At 39.0% G+C, this 15738-nt stretch overlaps 2 protein-coding genes across 3 annotated transcripts; both read right to left on the bottom strand.

The window, feature by feature from the left end:
• Positions 1-983: 983 nt before the first annotated feature.
• Positions 984-6908, bottom strand: LOC127753218 (autophagy-related protein 9-like). 2 transcript variants are annotated; one of them, XM_052278692.1, is made up of 11 exons: positions 6724-6908; positions 5633-6266; positions 5217-5537; positions 4539-4761; positions 4187-4366; positions 3890-4096; positions 3248-3325; positions 3092-3162; positions 2892-3002; positions 2079-2470; positions 1781-1995 (listed from the first exon to the last, which is right to left on the bottom strand). In XM_052278692.1, exons 2-11 carry the CDS (start codon positions 6205-6207, stop codon positions 1913-1915), a joined length of 2241 nt encoding a protein of 746 aa, XP_052134652.1. In that variant the 5' UTR covers positions 6208-6266; positions 6724-6908; the 3' UTR covers positions 1781-1912. The 2 variants fall into 2 exon arrangements, with proteins under 2 accessions (XP_052134651.1, XP_052134652.1); XM_052278691.1 differs by having other exon boundaries at positions 984-2470.
• Positions 6909-11145: 4237 nt separating this feature from the next.
• Positions 11146-15078, bottom strand: LOC127753487 (WAT1-related protein At5g64700-like). The gene is made up of 7 exons (XM_052278970.1): positions 14855-15078; positions 13548-13610; positions 12423-12539; positions 12087-12333; positions 11768-11926; positions 11499-11650; positions 11146-11364 (listed from the first exon to the last, which is right to left on the bottom strand). Exons 1-7 carry the CDS (start codon positions 15076-15078, stop codon positions 11220-11222), a joined length of 1107 nt encoding a protein of 368 aa, XP_052134930.1. The 3' UTR covers positions 11146-11219.
• Between the last annotated feature and the right edge of the window lie 660 nt (positions 15079-15738).

Raw genomic sequence — 15738 nt, 5'->3', positions numbered from 1 at the left:
AACTCAAGTCATGGTACACGGAGGTTCGAGCAAGTAACACATGCATACATCGTCAAATGAGTTAAATGCCGAACTCATCTCCTCGCAAACCCGAACTTGACCCGACCGCGAATCGCTCCCTCTGAGCTCCGGCGCTCATCTGGTCTCGGTGCCATACTACCATCAAGAGGGGAAGAGGAGAGTCACTGCTCTGTGGGTCCCACCTGCCACGTCAGCAAAATCGCTTTCTAAAACCAATAAAGAGTCGATTTACAAGTTTTTTAAATACGAGGGGAACGTTATATCCAGCGATTTCAATCAGGACCTCCTTTAGTTGCAAACGGTATTTATTCCCTGAACCAGCCCGTCGGACCTTAAAAACAAAGAAAAAAAGTATGTACTTCCACATTTATATATATATATATATATATATATATATATATATATATATATATATATATATATATATATATTTATTAACATCAATATGAATGTAGAAAATGTTAGAATGACTTACATTGTGAAACGGAGAGAGTTCTCAAATAAAATAGGTCTATTAGCTACAGTAGGTAACGCGCGATTAAAGTTGTAATAAGCTGATACTCCCTCTGTCCTATAAAATAAGGAATTTTGATTTTTTACTTGCACTGTTTGACCATTCGTCTTATTCAAAAAATTTTGAAATTCTTATTTATTTTATTTGTGACTTACTTTATTATCCAAAGTACTTTAAGCACAACTTTTCGTTTTTTATATTTGCACAAATTTTTTGAATAAGACGAATGATCAAACAGTACAAGCAAAAAGTCCAAATCCCTACATGATACTTGCAGTTTTGAAAATTTACCCTTTTAGCAATGATTAATTTTGTTGTACTACAGTTGCATTATTATTGACACAGTTCTTTCAAATTATAATCGCAGATGGGAAGTTACCATCTATGTGCATTTTTCCACTGCTCCTTATAATAATTAATATATCTTTGATTGCATCGGATGGCAACAAATAATGCAGCAACAAACTCAACTATGCTAGTATAAACTAAAGAATGGTTCCCTTTCCTCTAAATAGGCAATGACGGGCCTTTTAGGTATATGTAATTCTCTTTTACAAAAAGAATTGGTCGGCCTTTGCCAAACACAATAAAGTAATTTATGCATATTTCTTTTCTACTATAATATATACTCCCTCCATCCAAAATATTTGACGCCGTTGACTTTTTTAAATATGTTTGACCGTTCGTCTTATTCAAAAAATTTTAAGTAATTAATAATTCCTTTCCTATCATTTGATTTATTGTTAAATATACTTTTATGTATACATATAGTTTTACATATTTCACAAAAATTTTTGAATAAGACGAACGGTCAAACATGTTTACATTTAGGAAAGGAGGTAGTATATATCTATCAGAACACGGAAAATGCGCGTTCACAAGTGTTACAACTAGTACTTTTTCGTGTGTCTACCAACCTAAACTGGGTCACTGCTTCTAGGTATTATCCGTACAGGAAGGCTGGCTGGCGTAGAGCTGTAAATATTGGCTACACCATGTCCATCTCCTTCACTTCCACTGTCCTTCTGAGGGGCATCAGTAAAATGGAAACTCGGGCCTTGTTCTAGGTCAAGATCATCATCACCCATGTACCTTGTCTTTGACAGGGCATGGGGGCTTCGCCAACTATTGTTGCTTTGATCTAGTTCTGAGTTTCCATCCGACGTTTCATCGCCATGATAGCTAGAGCTATGACAGGACATGTAATCACCAAAATCAGGAGGCTCAACGAAGCTGTCTTGTGGATCAGTTGACCTTCTGGAGGTCAGCCTACAATCACTTTGATGGCTGGAATCATGGCTAGCTTCCAAATGATTTCGGAAGTCCGGAGGCTCAAGAAAACTGTCTTGAGGAGGCCCTTGAAAACTGTTTCGTGGATCAGCCTGCTGCCTCGAGGCCTGAGCCCACCATTGACGGCTGGTAGAATTTTGTTCCCTGCCATGGCGCTTGAAGGTGGTGGCCTGTCGAAAGAATGCACTTGATGTTGATGCCTCCAGGTAGCTTCGAGCTCTTCTATATAAATCAGAATCCCAGATTTGCTCACCTTCAATTTCTGTTAATGGTTTGCTCAGAGGTGGCCATATCTCCTCCTGTTGCTCAGGTGATGCTTCATTAAGGTGGGAAGATGATCCCGCTTCTCTATTTGTGTGTTGGTGTGTGTAATACCAATCCAGGATATATGGACAAGTTCTTTGATCTGTGTCAAGCAGTCCTAATGGATCAAAGTTAAAAATGACCCCATTGCCAGGATAGATGTTTCTAGGGAGCAGTCGATGGAAAACTGCCGTTTGACCTCTACTACTCAACCCAAGCTGTGATGATTCCGTTGTTTGAAAGGTATGTTGACGGATTTGTTTCTCCTTGAATTTCTGGAGGTTGCAAATAAATTTCTTGCCATCTGCGTTTGGCTCCCATGATGTGTAGGTGCTTTGGAAACTGTAAGAAATGAAACAGCGTAGTTAGGCCAAGGCAATCTTCATCCAAACATACTATTTTTCCTGAGCCTTTCTGTTGAATTTGATATGGGTTTGTGGTGTTGTCATATCAATGAGATTATTAAAACCTGATTCATCTTCCTATGATTTCAACATGGCATTTGAAAGATGGATTTTGTGACACAATAGGCGAGCTCCCAGTACACTCAAAAGGACTGAAGGGCAGATGACTAACTACAAGTTCTCTAGTCAAGGAATAGCCTAACACCAAAGGGTATGAAAAGGCAAGCTAGAAAAGTGGCCCATGATAGGATGTGCATAGCATGTAAGCACACAACAGTACAAGGACTATAGTAATAATGCTAATATGCTTCAGATAAATATAAATGATAAGAGACATGTTTAAAATTAAATATGGGTACCTTAATAGTGATTTCTCCATTTTTCCTTGGGAGCTTCTCATGCTTTTAACTGCATTATGTGGTGAACCGTAGTTTCTATTTCCATGTCTTCTTAAGTCGAACATGCTTAAGCTGTTGAGATGTCAAACAGCAATGTCATTAGATGCAGCTGAGGTAACAGACTGATAATTTATAATCAACTGTAGAAGAAACAAACAAACCTGCACACATCTCCCACTCCATCAACGTAAACTGTGAAGTCTGATATGAAGCATAGAATATCATCAACACGCTACAAAATGGTTAAAAACTCAACATTTTAGAACATAATTTAGAAACACATGTGTTTTTTGGTATAGAAACTTAAAATACATTACCTTTGGAACCACAAATATTAGCAGATATGGAGTGATGAAAATTGAGGCCATCTCTTCTAGTAGCATCGTTATGGTATACTGCAATTGCAATTTACAGGGCATCAATTGTAAAAATAAACTGTACAAGAATAGAAAAGCTACACAATCAAAATAAGATAGAATGTAAATTCACTAATGCAGATTTTCTTTTTAATACCACCAATGCAGATTATAGCTGGGCAACATTCTGATTTCTATAAACCGGCTGTTATAGCTTCTATCTAAATAGGTACTAATTAGCAGCATACAGAAAATACATATCTATCACATGTCTTGAGTTGACAAAGATTGAAAGAACAAGAAACTTGAAAGTGACAGCTTTTTGAGAAAAAAAAGTGCAATATAATATAGTTTTAGTTTATATATCGAAATTAGAATTAGTGAGAAGAATTTCATTTCCATATAATTACTGATTATGCTCCCAAAAATTAAAAATCAACAAAATTTACAGACTTTGAAAGGACCTTATCAGCCGCAATCAGAAAATAAAACAACGCGCTTACTACTGGTTGCTGTCTACTGTTGTGAACAGCAAACACTTAGACACAATCAAATCGCCCATTTCAACATTTGAATCATATACAGAATTGACGGCTAAATTACCTGAAACAGAGATTCAAAGTCCCTTCGTACAAGTTCACTGCCCTCTTTACCGCGCCACCTTTTAGGCATGTAGTGTGTCTGCTGCAGAACAAAGGACATAGCTCCTTCTGGATCAATCACTTGGAGTTCATCAACCACAACATTCCGACTAACAGTTGCTATTGTTCCAAAAACAATAGTATACCAGAGAAGATTTCGGCCAAATACCTTCACAAATAATGAATTATATGAGTTTGCGAAAGGTAAATGGTATTCATGTGCCACTAAAAGCATGTGAATGCAAAATTAACAACTTACATGACCCTCAAGGATGGATTCACCTAGAAATCCAAGGATGAGAAGAATTCCAGCCAATCCACCAGATACAAACGATATGAATTTTGCAATAATAGATACTAGTGGAGTTGGAAACTGCTTCAAATAATTTAGTGAGTTGACACTACTGTTGTTCAACCTATGTTTGAAGAAATGGTCAACCTGAAAATTGTTTTCAGCAGTTACATTAGTAAAATGGGAAGTTTACTACATATTGATCTATAGAACTTGAAAGACGTCCAAAAAGGAAAAATAGAAAGGTTTGCCACGTGATTATTCAGATTTCAGAATTATCAACGCTATTCACAACAGAGAAACTAGTTTGAGAAGTCACCTCATTGTATTCCCTCAAAATCCACTTTGAAAGATTCGACCATTTTCGAGATGATGCCGTACTGGGGTGATTGTAGAATTCTTCTGCATATCTCAGAAATAGGTATACCAATGGGAAGATAACAAGACAAGGTGACAGAAGAAACATGGCAATACCCATAAATACAAGCCGTTTCTTCAATAAAGACGGACTTGTCAGAATGTCTTTTCTAACACAAAATTTCCTGCAGCAGAACAGGATGTGAGTTTTGAACAGAGAAGAATAGTACATAGTCCAAAAAGATGGAAACTATTTAATAACTACATAGTCCAAGATAATCAAGGTTATAACGAACTGGATTCTCTACAATGAACTTTCAAGGTTATAACGAACTGGATTCTCTACAATGAACTTTCTAATACAATTACAACAAGCACCACAGACTTCTTTAACTGTAAAATAATTTATTGGTTACAACATCCAGTAGATCTGTTTTGGCATAAAATTCAATGTTATCCAACTAAATGTCAATTTGATATGCCATAGTATCTCCATTTATGGTCGTAACTGTTCCTTGGAACTGTAGATTATATTAATTGATTTTAAATACTTGAATAACTTTGATGAACAAGTGAAACACCAACAGTAATAAAACAATATGCTACTTATGGCTAACAGAGACAGACACACAGCACATACCTATCAAACATGGTTTGGAAGATGCACCAATTCAATGTCCACTCCAGGGCCTTTGGAAGCATCAGATAGCTTTTTTTTCCATGCATACGTGAGCTGACAGTTGGGCCAACTCCAGGAAGCCAAGAGGGGATTGGCAATGCGATGATACCTTTATTAACCATCCCAATCAGGTAGTTTTGTTTACGCATTATTCGCATGATTATGTCATGCTCCGTGAGATCTTTAACGACACAAAGTCGTTGTGACTTCTGCAGAAGTACGACCTTCTCAACTACTCTAGGCCATGATATAGTCTGAATTTCGAGATCTGTAACCTTGAGACTGCAGGAAAAATACAATAGATGCATATAGATAAATCACCTGTTCTAATCAGCAAATGCTACTAACATGTACAACACAAGAAGATGGAATGTTACCTGTTACAGTAGAAGTCACGGACCTTGAGTGTGCTTCTCAGTTTTACAAAAAACTTCACAAAGTTAATGATTCCGTAAGTTGAGAGTATAACCATGGATCCAATAGTGATAAACTTTGTAAATGTGAAAGGATCTAGGGGATGATACTTAATGAGTTTCATTAGGTCACAAGGTTTTGCCCCTGACTCGAGTGCTTCCACTCCACATTTCAAATCGCCAAGGGCAGGCCAATCAACAAACAAGAAGAAAAACCCGATACAGCAAACCATAAACGTCACATTGAGGATCTCAATTATCCACTTGGTGATGATGCACCGCAGACCTTTCGCGCAGAAATACTCATAGAGCCTCTCAAAGAAAATATCCAAGTCAGGGATCACCTCCTCCTTAAAGTCTTCTCCATGAAGTAGCCCTGATGGGCTCTCATTACCAGGGCTTGGCAATCTTCGGTAGTCCGACAATTCGATTTCAGGTGGAATATCAATGAGAAGATGCGCCGATAGCTGCGATTCACCTCTCCATGGCCACTTAAACGCTGTTTGTGTAGTTTTGCCCTTCGGAAGGAAGGACATCATTTAAGAAAACGGCGAGCAAAAAGAGCTTCAGGCTTATCTCCCATGCCACAGCACACAACCTTCAAGGGCAAAATCATATTTTTATTATTATAAAAAAACTAACATTACTCCTCTAAAAAGGAAGGCTCACTTCAAAAGTAAGATGGCCTTCTATGGCTAAATAATAATTCATATAAACGGCATTATAAAATTAAATCATATGCAGAATCTAATTATTTGGGTCCAGTAATTCGTCTTAAACCCTAGAGCGCATATAGTAGTAATAGAACTAGAACCGAGTAACTAAACAAGAAGAATAGACACCAACCACGCGTCGGATAGCTCAGCCCAGCAGCACGATTCCCGTGCGCTGGAGCCGAGCGCGCGAACGTCCCCTGCAGCGGCGACTCGAGCGAGCGAGCGAGCGAAGAAGCGGCGGAGGCTACGGCTAGGGCTAGGGCTAGGGACGTGGCGTCGCTTATAAGTAAAGGGAAGCAGGTAGGGGCGGGGCGATTGGGCGGAAGCCGTGTAGCTTACCAGGACGGGGGCGGGAGCGGCGGCGTACGGAATCGGAGGCCGGGAGGGACGGGGTCGGGGGAGGAAGAGGAGGAGGAGGCCGCCGGAATCGGAGTCGGGGAGGCCGCCGCGGGGGGATTGCTTCGGCGGCGGGGTTAGCAGCAGCAGCAGCAGCGGTGGTGGTAGAAAAGCGGAAGGGGGAATCGGAATCGATGGAGACGACGATCTATCGATCGATTTCGTATTCTCGTCGGAAAAGGATTGCTGGGTCATCAGCTGCTGGGGCCTTGGGCCATAAGGAGCTGGGCCTTTGGCCTTGGGCCTTGGGCCTAGAGCCTCAAACGAGCCTAGATTTTTTGGATTAAGTTCACTATTGGTCCCTCACTTGACGCCGAGTTCCTTAATATACAAAACCAGTGTATCTATAATCCTCACATGATGAGGTGGATGAGAGATATGAATGTTAGATAATTCCATACCAAATGTGCTCGCTCATGAGCCCATTCTAAAGTCTCAAATAATTCCTTGTAATGAAATGTATCTGAATCTAAATACGCTACTCCCCTCGTGGTTATAAGACGTTTTGAGTTTAGTCAAAGTCAAACTGCTTTAATATTGACCAAGTTTGTAGAAAAAAGTATACATTTTCAACCCAAGACAAATTTATTATGAAAATATATTCAATTATTGATTTGATAAAACTAATTTAGTATTATAAATATTACTATATATATTTTTCTATAAACTTAGTCAAACTTGATATAATTTAACTTTGACCAAAATCAAAACGTCTTATATCCTGAAACGGAGAGAGTAGGTTGTAAGTTTTAGGCCCTGTTTGATTCAGCTTAGGGCTATTATAATATGGATTATTAGGAGTAACCTGAAATAAACAGATAGCTTATTATGATAGATTATTATAATCATAAGCTAGATTATTATAATCTGGTTGACTGTTGGTCCTTTTTACTCCCGACTAAGCCACTCTAAAGGTGTTTTTTTTTAATTGTTGGGTGGCTAACAGATAATAATCCAGAGAAACAAACAGCTAGCAGCTTATTCTATATAGGCTTATTATAATCCAGATTATAGTAATCTAGTTCTATAATTTAGATTACAATAGTCTTAAACTGAAACAAACAGTGAAACAAACAGTGCCTTAGTCGGTTATATTTACTCCCATCGTTTCATATTATAAGTCATTTGATTTTTCCCTAGTTAGATTTCTTTAAGTTTGACCAAGCTTATAGAAAAATATAGTAGTATTTTTAACATAAAATAAATATATTATCAAAATATATTCAATGCTATATTTAATAAAATTGATTTGATATTTTAAAAGTTAATAAATTTTTCTTTAAACTTTGTCAAACTTAACAAAATTTGACCAGGAAAAATGTCAAACGAGTTATTCATGTTTATTCATGTTTTGTTTGGTTCTCATGAGAATTTTATAGTATTTTCTAATCACGATATGTGCGCATATTTCATTTAGGAATCTGGGTTATAACTAGTAAGCATATTTATATTTAAGGAGTATATCGAACTTCAGTTCTGAGTTTGTAAGTGAATATTTTTTTCTCTAAAATACGTCAAAACTTACCCAATCTTTATCAAGTTTTGTTGAGACACTGGTAGAGAAACCCTTTTTACTCCCGATTGGGAATCCCCTTTAGTCCCGGGTTCCAACCGGGAGTAGCAATCCGGGACTAAAGATGCCCATCTTTAGTCCCGGTTGGTACCAACCGGGACTAAAGATAGGGTATCTTTAGTCCCGGTTGTTACCAACCGGGACTAAAGAGGATAGCCAGGTTTTTTTTTCCTTTTTTATTTTCTCCTGAATCTGGGTGGTATGCATATCCTTTTTTTTTATTTTCTCCCCAATATGGGTGGTATGCATATCCCAAATCGAAGTAAGATCCCATGTCCACATTACAAATTTTAAAGTTCTAAAAAATTACATCACAAATCCTAAAAAAAATTATACACAAATCAAATTACATCACAAGTTTCTACAAAATTCATCACAAATACATCACAAGTTCACATCACACACAAATCAAATTCATCACATGATGCTGCAATAAATCACAAATTCTTAAAAAAAAACAACAACAGAGGAGCCGGCCGGCCGCTGCCGCCTAGCCTCCACGCCGGCCGGCCGGCCACCGCCACGCCGCCCGCCTGCCGCCGCGCCGCCTGGCCCCAGCGGCGCTGCCTGACGCCGCGGCCCTCCGCGCTGCTGCGCGCCGGCTTCCCCTCCGCGCCGGCCGGCCACCGCCGCCCGTCCCTCAGTGCCGCCGCGCCGGCTACCGCCCGGCCCGCTCTCGCTCCAAGCAGCTAGCCTCTATCGCTCCGATCCAAGCGGGCTAAGGAAGAAGAAGAACTAAGGAAGAAGGAAGAGGAAAGGATAAGGATAGGGAGTTAGAGAGGAAAAAAAGAGATAGAGAAAGAGTTCGTTGTGTGGACGGGAAAAGAGGATAAGTAATAGGGATTATATAGTACGTGTTGATTTTTATTCCCGGTTAGTAACTCCAACTGGGAATAAAGTTAGATCTTTAGTCCCGGTTGGAGTTAAGATCCTAGCCGCCTGACATGGTCTAACATATAGACAACCGGGACTAAAGATCATCTTTAGTCCTGATCTTTATACCAACCGGAACTAAAGATGACCCCAACCGGGAAAAAAGATCATCTAGTCCTGTTACGCTTATAAACCGGGACTAAAAATCGTTTTTAGTCCCGGTTTTTAATGGAGCCAGGACTATTGTGGATTTGGGTCGACCGACCAAAGATGGTTTCTCCACCAGTGAGAATTTGTGAAAAAGAAGTTGAATCACAGTACAAACTCTATATAACTCTGTATAACTCATCATATACTGATAAATGGTCTTATATATGGGGTAATGCTTCATTATTTTCACAGAAAATATATGCTATCAATTTTACAAGTATATTCAACCTCCCTGTCACCTAAATTGGATACGGAATAGCACACGTGCATCATGAAAGTTAGGGTCTTTGGGTGTTTGCTCCTAATTGACAGACAAAAAGGGACATGTTGGATAGAAAACAATGTATGCCTGAAGATGGTGAGATAACATGAGCGCGCTCGATGTTCTATGTTCTGGATGAGGAAGAGAGACTTTTTTGCATCAATTTTTCCAATGCCAATTTAGTTTGGCGGCTCTGGCATGTTGGAATCTGTTGTAGATAACATGGGTTACCTCCTTGTCTTTTAGAAACATGTTGCAGCAGTATCACAACTCATAAAGTTCTTCATGTTTTGTAGACATCATATATGGAGCTTGGCGTATATCGAAACAGCGTAATGGCTCAAATGTTTAGAATATTGTTCACTCTGTATAGTCTTGGAGATCACTCTTAAAGGGTGATCTTTTACTTTTGCATATGTTAAATCCTTCTGAGAGAGCAGTCTTTTGTTCTTATTATCTTTTGTAATTGTTTTAATCTTATATTAGTAAAGCTTTAACATTGTGGCTGCCTCCCCTACCTTGTTTTGGTGCTACCCCTACAGTGTTTTGCAGGGCCGCCACTTAAAATTTGGAGGCCCTGTGCAAAGTCGTAACAAAGAATAAAAACTTAACTCATGGTACAATATGATAAAAAATTATACTCCGTAATATTTCATAGCAATGTGAAATGTTCTAAAACGATATACCTGGGCATAATATTCCTTAGAAAAGCGACATTCTTTTAGTATATTTTGATATAAAATCTTCGATGATAGCTTCATATTGATTCTTCCCCAACATACCACCCACAAGTGCAATTATAGCTAATCCAATAAGTCTTTCTGGTGGCATTGTAGATCACAAGTATTGACTTCAATAGCTTCAATTTAGAAAAACTCCATTCCGCCGATGCAAAAGTTAGGGGAATGATCAACAAAACTCTATATGCAATAGTTGCATTGGGAAAACAATCATGTCGCTTCAGAAACTTCAAGATTTTGAACAGGGCCCACTTCTCTTTGGGAATAAAACTTTGGAGAAAAATCAACTACACATACAATTCGTTTACTCCTCTCGTTTGTTATGATTGGCGATTGGTGAGGCCGCAGCCCAGAGGCCGAAGTAGCGCGAACGCGCGATCGAAGCCGAAACAATGTGGAAAAAATGACAATTTTTAGAACTAGTTGGGCTACAATTTTCTTGTTGGGCTGTATATCTAGTGTTAAAGTTTGGGGCTTAGGGGACCCGTGAAAATTGGGGGTCCTGTGCGGGCGCTCCGGCCGTACGCCCTTAGAGACAGCCTGTTTTGGGTAATCAGCCATAGATATATAAACGAAAATTGTTATCTAGTTGTAATGTGTCAATTAAAAGGACGAGGAGTTGGTGGCAAACTTTTCATAACTTCATTTGTACCATATTTTTGTTTGCACAGGAAACTAGTTACAAACTACCATGCTAATCCCTTATCTATCTAGACAATTTTATCGTCATCATCGCAAATTTGCCAAGCATCATCTTTCATTCAATCATAGTGCTGATATGCTATGCTATCTCATCTCCAACCTGCTCGTTGTGGTCTGTGTTCTGCTTGTGGCTGGTGTGCTGCGCCACAGCTTGCTTCAGCTCCTTGCCTTTCCCCCATAGAAACGCATTCAGCCCCACAATGATGAATGCTGTCCCCAGAATGCTGCAGATCATGACAGTAAACAGTCCCATAATATATTCAGAGAACATTCCCATTTTGTCGTATTTGCTACAGAACTAACTATGTAGCTCCAAAGAAAGTGAAATTTATATCCCTGCTCAAGAACAGGAACTCACCTCCCTAAGAAGATACTTGTACCAAGTAACACTGAGTCCATGATCACCATCAAGATCAGCGATAACGAGTTGAACATGGATGGGTAGATCGGTCCACGATGCTTGACCGCCAATGACATCAGGACAAATGAGATACCAGTGTTGAACACCCCCTGGTAGAATCAGCACATCAACATATAATTTCATATTTCAAACCAAACAGGTAGGATGAAGTAGTACCTAGACTACACAAAACATCATAGTTATTGTTTGGATGGTAATGTTCTTACTGAATAAACCACTGTCAGAAGCTGCATGTCCCATTTGAGGGTCCAGGCAGATTTTGTAGGACTGATCAGAATGCCAATCACAAAGGCTTGCAGGCTTCCAGAAAGACATGTCAGCGTAGTTGCCCAATACCTGTACGGGAAGACGCTCGCAAGCCTAACCTGTAGTTGCATTTGCAGAAAAAAATTACAATCTGAAAGTAGCAACGCTTCAGAAAGTCGATTCGCATGAACCATACATTGCACTACAACTCCCTGAGAAGTAACTACAAGCATAAACCTGAAATTGGCAGGTTTCAACTTGAAAGACTTGATTTGGTACCTGTATGATGAACCAAAAGGCGTAGCTAAGGCAGCTGCCACACAAGAACAATGTACCGGCTAACAAATTGTGATGATAGGCATAGCCTGATGCTTTCTGCGTGTGGAATTTCAACAGGTGGGAAGGCCAAGGGTGATGCAGCAGTTTCCCTTTGTACAAGCTCACTACCATTGTTCCTCCCACACATGTTATGATACCGAAGAGCTTTATCTTGCCAGGCCAGTTTGTAAACACCAACTTCTCTGCCCTGATGAAATTTGTAAACATAGAGAGAGGTTGTTAGTTGTAATGTTTTGTAACTAAGTGTAAAAACTTATTAATGAGAAGTGCGAATACCCGAATATGATTGCAATGATGGACGTGACAATAGGAATCAGGTTCAGAAATATGACTGAATATGTGGCGGAGGTGCTTCGCAGTCCATAGTAGTACAGCCCCATTGATAGGATTACCCTACATTAGGATTCTTGTACTTTTGTGAAATCACAGTTGGACTAGATAGATATTATATTCTTGCAAAAAAAAAAATTCCAGCAGTCAACATGGTCAAAGTTTTTATGTACACATTGAAGCGATATGAGTATATTAGGATGCATTGTGTTTTTTCCTTTTTTTTTAGTGAAACATATTTATTTAGATAATGGATTCATTGAGCTTGTAAAGCATATTGTGACTAAAAATTGTGGATTTTCTTTACAAAGTAAAAAGAGTATTTAATTAAAAATTTTCCTATAAGCATCTGTCAATGTAAATACTCCATCCGTCCTCTAATATAAAAGATTTTGACATTTTACTTGCACTATTTAACCATTCGTCTTATTCAAAAAATTTTAGAATTTTTATTTAATTTTTTTACTTACTTTATTATCCAAAGTACTTTAAGCATAACATTTCGTTTTTTTATATTTGCACAAATTTTTTAAATAAGACGAGTGGTCAAACAGTGGAAGCAAAATATCAAAATCCCTTATATTATGGGACGGAGGGAGTATATTTTATTATAGTGTAATTACATACATACAAGCGGGAAAGGAAAAAAAATCAAAGCGCGTGCATGGGTGAGGGGTTACATCCAACAACTCCCGATGCGTTTTGGAAAGCTACATACATTTTCCTTTATATTATAGCTACTTCCAAGTTACACAATGTATACTAGTATATTACTCCCTCCATTTCTTTTAACACCATTAACTTTTTAGCACATGTTTGACCGTTCGTCTTATTCAAAAACTTTTGTGAAATATGTAAAACTATATGTATCCATATAAGTATATTTAATAATGAATCAAATGATATGAAAAGAATTAATAATTAGTTAATATTTTTTTAATAAAACGAACGGTCAAACATATTTAAAAAAGTCAACGGCGTCAAATATTTAGAAACGGAGAGAGAGTAATATTTGACTGGCAAACATATAAGTGAGAGTCCCTTTGATTAATCTGGAAAAAAAATACCAACCCAAATGTAGCATTAAGCGAAATCCAGCACCACTCCACAATGCTCGGGATTTTCCTATTTTTCCTGGAACATACAAAAAGATCAAAAATCAGGAAGGCAATAAAGATCTTAAAAGAAGACAAGCAAGGGTGCTTCCGCTGAGGTCCATTTATATTTCCACTACCAATAAAGTAAAGGTCAGTCAACCCCTAGTTGGTACGAGATTCTATGGTCTTGTTTGGATCCTTCGGACTATTAAATAGCCCTCCGGAATATTGCTATTTAGGATTATTAAACTTAGATTACCGACAAAACCGATTCCATAACCCCTAAGCTATTTTGCGAGACGAATCTAATGATGTATATTAATCCATAATTAGTGGCTGATTACTGTAGCATCACTATAGCAAATCATGGATTAATATACCTCGTTAGATTCGTCTCGCAAAATAGCCTAGGGATTATGGAATGGGTTTTATCAGTAATCTACGTTTAGTACTCTTAAATAGTAAGATTTCGGAGGACTATTTAATAGCCCTCCCGATCCAAACAGGGCCTATGTACTAGTAGAGATTATTCATGTTAGTTGGTAGTACCAGTGTTAATTGATGATTAATGTATGATAAAATAATACTACATATATACTCGTGGACTGAGAGGAGTACTAATTAACTTCGTCCTAAAATAACATTTACTTTGATCTACCTCACACCTACCAATACAATGCTACTACTCCTTAAGACTATGCCTTCTAGCTAGTTTTAAAAACTCTAGTCAATTTGTCTCTGACTGAAAAATCTAATATATTTGTATGCACTTTCTCGAACTTCAATGCAATTGGTGATCTTCAAGATGTAGTTTTTGAGACAAATAAAGAAAGACAAGTGAAGACTTTGTGAGATGGCCGGGCTGGGCCGGAGTAATGGTGCACGCATGCAGACAAAAATATACCCCGTGGCTAGTGCATGACGTTGGGGACAACATTTGGAGTAATATTTTCTATGTACTTCCAACGTCATACAAGGATGTATGCTCTAAACCTCAAATTATACTTGTGTACATGCGCAGAGAAACAACAGCGTTGTGAACCAAACAAGAACGGATTAGGCTCCCCTACAAAGATATGTGTCTTTATCAGTTGTTACTGACATATGAGTCCGATGAACCATATATGTCCACCAGTCAGTGACAAATAGGTATGGTAGCTTTGGAAGCAGATGATTCCAATCCAACAAGAACTACTATATATGTTCAATGCAGAAAGCAAGGAATAATACAAGCTGGCCCAGTCGCCATTGCAGATGACGAATAAGCGACGAATGATTAACCTCTCAAAGATGAAGGCGAGAGGCGCGACGGCGACGGCGCCGACGAGGTTCCGGTAGGCGAGGAGGGCGAACGGCCGCATGCCGGTGCTGAGGGCGAGCTTGGACAGCAGCACCAGCACGACGGAGAAGAGCTGCACCAGCACCATGCTCGCCGGCAGCATCACGCTCTCTGCCGCCACCACCGCGCCGCCGCCGCCGCCGTCTGGAATGATCTCTCCGGCCATGGTGGTGATCGTCTCTCCTCGATCTCTGCGTGCACCCGCAATGAAATGCAGGCTTGGTGGGGGGATCGATCTGAAGATGTTGCTAGCTAGCTAGGAAAAGACTTGGAGGCATATGCGAGGGTTTTGGTCCGATATATGTATTCCCTGGATAGCTGCATGAGCACGAGAGCTGCCGACAGAGAGTAATAGTTAATGCGAATGCGTCACTGGCCTTGCACTGGTAGCAGCTCGTAATAGTTAATGCAGCAACAATGTGCACCTGAATTGATTTGTTTTTCTTTGGCTCGACGTGTTAGAGCAGGTAAAATAGCAGGCTATAAGCCAGTTATAAATACATTTTAAAAAGATAAAGAAAGATAGAGAAGAGTAGCGGGCTACAGATTTGTAGCCAGCTGCAGCACGGACTCTAAGACATAATGTGTGTATGACAGGTGGGACCAAGTATTAATAGTATAGTAAGCAGCTATTGTATGAATTGGCTATTACATTGGCTATAGATAATTTGGAGCTAGTAGTTGGCTATACTATTAAAGTTGCTCTTAGTACTGAGTATTGACCTCAGTTTTTATGACCCACTTTGTTCACCACGATTATACCGAATTAATAAAACAAAATACTATTTGGTGTTACCAAAATTCCTAGGCATTAACAAAACTTAGT

This window comes from Oryza glaberrima, chromosome 10 (genome assembly GCF_000147395.1).
Source record: "Oryza glaberrima chromosome 10, OglaRS2, whole genome shotgun sequence".
In the NCBI taxonomy this organism is placed as follows: Eukaryota; Viridiplantae; Streptophyta; class Magnoliopsida; order Poales; family Poaceae; genus Oryza; species Oryza glaberrima.
The sequence above is the reverse complement of the archived record's forward strand: the minus strand, read 5'-3'. Positions and strand labels throughout refer to the sequence as shown.

What these genes read in the sequence shown, in the direction of transcription:
- LOC127753218 (XM_052278691.1), bottom strand. Translation starts at nt 6,207, where the DNA reads ATGATGTCCTTCCTTCCGAAGGGCAAAACTACACAAACAGCGTTTAAG. An exon ending in TAATATTTGTGGTTCCAAAG is followed by an intron (nt 3,163 to 3,247) that starts GTAATGTATTTT and finishes ACCATTTTGTAG; the next exon opens with CGTGTTGATGATATTCTATG. An exon ending in GGAGTGGGAGATGTGTGCAG is followed by an intron (nt 3,003 to 3,091) that starts GTTTGTTTGTTT and finishes ACATCTCAACAG; the next exon opens with CTTAAGCATGTTCGACTTAA.
- LOC127753487 (XM_052278970.1), bottom strand. Translation starts at nt 15,078, where the DNA reads ATGGCCGGAGAGATCATTCCAGACGGCGGCGGCGGCGGCGCGGTGGTG. An exon ending in CCTTTTGGTTCATCATACAG is followed by an intron (nt 11,927 to 12,086) that starts GTACCAAATCAA and finishes ATGCAACTACAG; the next exon opens with GTTAGGCTTGCGAGCGTCTT. An exon ending in TTCTGACAGTGGTTTATTCA is followed by an intron (nt 11,651 to 11,767) that starts GTAAGAACATTA and finishes TGATTCTACCAG; the next exon opens with GGGGTGTTCAACACTGGTAT.